The sequence below is a fragment of the Protomyctophum parallelum genome (assembly GCF_964188405.1).
Source record: "Protomyctophum parallelum genome assembly, chromosome: 20".
In the NCBI taxonomy this organism is placed as follows: domain Eukaryota; kingdom Metazoa; phylum Chordata; class Actinopteri; order Myctophiformes; family Myctophidae; genus Protomyctophum; species Protomyctophum parallelum.
This window is the reverse complement of record NC_139718.1, coordinates 28804147-28808794: the sequence shown is the minus strand read 5'-3', so window position 1 is coordinate 28808794 and position 4648 is coordinate 28804147. Positions and strand designations below refer to the sequence as shown.

General features: G+C 38.9%; 1 protein-coding gene across 2 annotated transcripts; it reads right to left on the bottom strand.

Annotated features, from left to right (window-relative positions):
* Positions 1–114: 114 nt before the first annotated feature.
* Positions 115–4472, bottom strand: nusap1 (nucleolar and spindle associated protein 1). Of its 2 annotated transcripts, none has more exons than XM_083792091.1 (11): positions 4105–4472; positions 3858–3914; positions 3230–3403; positions 2577–2736; positions 2305–2394; positions 2077–2189; positions 1659–1825; positions 1239–1402; positions 666–782; positions 469–574; positions 115–340 (listed from the first exon to the last, which is right to left on the bottom strand). In XM_083792091.1, the coding sequence occupies exons 1-11, from the start codon at positions 4183–4185 to the stop codon at positions 253–255; spliced, it is 1317 nt and encodes a 438-aa protein (XP_083648217.1). In that variant the 5' UTR covers positions 4186–4472; the 3' UTR covers positions 115–252. The 2 variants fall into 2 exon arrangements, with proteins under 2 accessions (XP_083648217.1, XP_083648216.1); XM_083792090.1 differs by having other exon boundaries at positions 3230–3397; positions 3849–3914; positions 4105–4471.
* Between the last annotated feature and the right edge of the window lie 176 nt (positions 4473–4648).

Here is a 4648-nt window from a genome sequence, read left to right as displayed (position 1 = left end):
TATTGTAACTGAAAACATAACGATTGGCATCTGTCCATCTATTCTTCCTCTGGAAAATATTGGAAACGGTGACAGAATGAAACTATTCTATATACTATACTATAAGCTGCATTCAAAATATAAACCATAAGAGAAGAATCTCAGTACTTAAAGTACAATGGTAACAATCTACAGTAAACAAAACATATAAAAATGTATGTACAAAACAACCGTAACCATTTGAAATGTATTTTCAAAACTGGACTGCCAAGGTTAAGACATTACAAGGCCCCTCCTGGCTCCAAGAATGTCTTCTTTCTTCTGTTTTCTGTCTTTGACGTGCTTCACTCTCCTGTCATCCCTTAGAAAATAGGACACCATAAACCATGTATTAAACACAAGCTGTAAATACCCAGCACACCCCCAGATTATTTGCTAAACTTTTACTTTTGATTGAAAGACCCTTTTTCAAAGTTTGGTCAAATATACCTTGTTTCGACCTGGTGCTGTTTGTATTTTTTCTGATGAGATTGAGAGATCTGAAAGTCGTTTCCTGCTGTGTTTTCTCCATTCTCTCCAAATGGCTTCAGTTTCCCTATGAAAAAAAAAAAAAAAGACAAACAAAATTAGACTTAACCAATCGTGTCATATTTAAGCAGCAGAGAATTTTAAAATGCCAGGCATACCTTTATGGGGCTTGTATGCGAGGGGACGAGCCAGACTTTCTTTCAGGTCAAAGCATGGCTTCTTGTTGTTTCCAGGGGAGTTTGAAACACTTACATTGCCCATGAAAACAAATGTTCCTTTGGAATTCAGAAAAATAAGTATGAGAGTCAGAGAGACAAATACATAGCATCCTCAGGGTGCATTACTTTTACAGCAACTTTCCACTTCAATATGATATTATATCAGTATCTATCAATATATAAAATTATATCAGTATGATATTTAGACACTGCAATAACCTCAGATCATGTTACAATGAATGAGTTACAAAATGCATACACATGTAGTCGGCCTCCCCCAGAGTTAGTGTTGAAGTGTCCTTGAGCAAGACACTGAAGCCCAATTGCTCCTGATGTGCTGCTTGGTGCCTTGCATGGTTTCCGCCGCCATCAGTGTATGTGTGAATGGGTGAATTGATGTACAATCTATGTAAAGCACCTTGGATAAAGGCACTACAGTATATAAATGCACCATACATTTAGTTCCTGCACCAGTGTGTCCTTCAAATGGTAGTATGTATGGCATGATGTTACCTGGGGTCTTCATAGCCGAGACGTTAGCAGTCTTTACTGGGTTGACCTTTCCTCCATCATTGTTCCGTTTTCCTGGGGTGCCCAAGGAGATACATGTTGACATACGTGCTGGAGTCTTCACCAAGGTCCTCTTATGTTCATTGTCCTGTGTGGCTTGGGAGAACCTGCAACAAGTAGTTGACATTTGGTCGTTTTATTGTACCATGACATGTGCATTTTGACTTTTTGGACATCCTCAAGATGCACTAATCGTCCATACATTTTCTCACTCAGTTATTTATTACATTCACACCTGGGCAATGCCCATTACAACACGTTTTTGCTGGGCATAGACCAGCAGTAGAGAATTGGGTCTGCCCCCGAAACAAGACTATGGAAAACAAACCATGACCAAGAGGACGATGTAGAACAGCATCTCACCTAACATTGATCCTGCGAGTGGACAAGACAGATGGCCTGAACAGAGCATCGTCCTTCTGGGAAGGTTTCTTAAGCACAGGTTTACTGGCTGAGGTTTGTCTGCATTTGTCATCAGCTGGTTTGCTCAGTGCAGGGCTGAACAAGGAAGCACGGCATGGGGGTGGCTTCTATAAATATATAAAAAAGTATATATATATATATATATATACACACACACACACACACACACACACACACTCATTGAAAGTGTTTGGAACTGCTATGCTAGTAGTGGTTTTGAAAGAGAATGCTCAATTAGTGATTGAGTGATTCATTGTGAGTCATTATTATATTATATATTAATTAATTATATTATATATATATATATATATATATACCATCATGCTGATATTGCAACAATGTAATTTCACTTGATTACCTTAAGGTCTTTCACTGAATTACTGTAAGTTTCCATCTGCTTCTGCTTCCTCTCGACGTAGGAGTCAATGGACTCCATCTTTTTAAAATGTGCCTCGTGTAGTTTTTTGAAGTCTGTACAAAACAGTATTCAGAGAAACAGTAGTAGTAAGAAGAAAATTGTGCATATGTAAAAGATTGGTGAAACTTTCAGGAAACCAAATTAACGTGCAAGAGAAAGAAAACGTACTGGGTGTAGCCGGCTTCAAGGCCTTAGACTTATTCAAGAGTCCTTCATGGCGTGGGATTTTACCAGCTTTCCTTGCTTTTGGGCCATTGTCTAATATACAAACGAAATATACATTTATTTACAAAAGACAACAATGGATGTAGAGAAAAACATTTTAAGCAACCTTCTGGAGCGTTTCCGGCAGCTATTCTATACAATATTAGCAAAATAATTATGATTATGATCTATTGATCTAGTACAGCCCACCCCTTTTCAATTTATTTTTTACTGACCTGTCACACCACCCACTGGGATTTCATCTGCAAGATGAGGCTGTTGTTCATTTACACCAATCTCACTTATCTCAGTGGGGACAATCGCACCAGAACCACCAGTGGGTGAATACCGCTTCCTTTTGGCACTCCCTGCACCAGCTTCAGGAACTTCATTTTCCTTTTGAAAAAGAGACAAATTGTTACTTTACTCCATGTACCCATTTAGCTGGGAACCCATTGGCAAATCAAAAGGAAAAACAGTGCAACAGTCTGTCTCAAGAGAGACATTTAGCAGACTCTCTTGATCCAGAGCGATTTACAATAAGCAAGGACAACACACACTGACAGTAATACATCGAATGCATAGAAATAGTAATCTAGGAGACTAGCAGAGTGTAGAGTAGCGACACGCTTTGATCTCGCCGCAAAGCGGGTGCCTATGGGCTATACTAGTTCCAAACATTGGAACTATCCCATTGAGATAGAATGAGCACTTCCGCATTCCATTGTTACAATGGGAGTCAACACTAGTGTCGCCACTCTCTTACTATTACTCTGGAGACTAGGATCATAAGTAAACCAATAACCTATAATCAGTCTAACAGTAGAATATCATCTTAGTTTGCACTGATAGTGATTACTCATTACTTCCAAGGGACAACAGACAATACCTTGGATGCTGGAAGTTCTGCCTCAGAGATGTTTCTCTTGGATTTCTTTCCCTTGCCACGCTTGGTCACAAATGATATTGGGTTGAAGACTGGCTCATCAGTTACTGCGTTATCATCTTGGACAAGAGGTTGGCTTTCGTTTATGTCCACTTGAGGATCCACATTTCTCTCAGTCTATAACATGGAATAATAACATGGAAATAAAATACCTGGTTAGTGAGAAGAGAACCCGTGTTCAACTCTACGGTTCAACTAGAAGAAGCCTCGGCTCGTAGACAACTAGACATATAACAGGATAATGAGAACATTACATTGATTTTGATTGATTGAAATATTTATTAACAGTTTGCAGAATTACAGTACATTTGTAATTGGGTCGTACGGATGACCCAATTAAGCATTACACTTGTTTATAAGAGGGTCCACCATGATGTTCAATTCATCAAAACATTTAGAGACGTACAAATAGACACTTCTATATAGACAAAGAACAGAACATGAATTCATCATAAAGTGAACAATGGCTAAATTATATCATTAGAGTTGCTACATTAGAGTAAGAGTTACTTAAAGTCTTAAACATAAATAACAAATATGATATTGCAACAGTTATATTGACGAAACGTACCTGAACGCTCTCCTCTTGTTGGTAATGCCGTTTGATCGCCATAAGCAACTTCTCCGCCTTTTTAAGATACAAATATAACGTTTAATTCGGCTCACATTACGTCTACCAAGGCAATATGAACATGACATGTACATAATAGTTTCGTCGTCTTTTTGGCGAGTGAAACGATTAACACAAATAACTAGCTTTAGCAACGAGTGACTGGACTTTTCAAGCATGTTTGAAGTCATTGTATAGTCGTTGTTACCTTCATCTTGTTGTAGGCTTTAATCCCAAGTTCTTTTGCAAGACATCGCAGCTCCACATACTTCATGGAGTCAAAATCCATTTCCCCCCCGATAGTTGATTTTCGAAGAGAAGTAGAGAACGTTGTTTGTTTCTCTCATACGTTCCCCAAACACTCGATTATGCAGCTCTCACACAGACACTCACGCGACACGCACACAATATCCTCATTATCCTGTTACAACCGCCTTGAGTTGACGCCGACGGTTAAAAAAACCCTCTCTTTTCAAAAACATGGAGCGTGCGGCATTGTATTGGCTCGTTGGTGCAAGCGGAAGTGCCCCTGCGACCAATGTGGGCTACGGTGTGTTTACCGGTTCCGCCCACTTCCAATTTCTTTCTCTTTAAAAAAAGGTTTTTTATGCCTATAGATATTTTAAAATGATCAGACAAGACATTAACACAATCTATTATCCCACGATACAAATCACTAAATGCACTACATTTAGAGTACCCTCACTACTTCCTTCGTTTGATTTAACTTTACACAATGCACATACGGTATC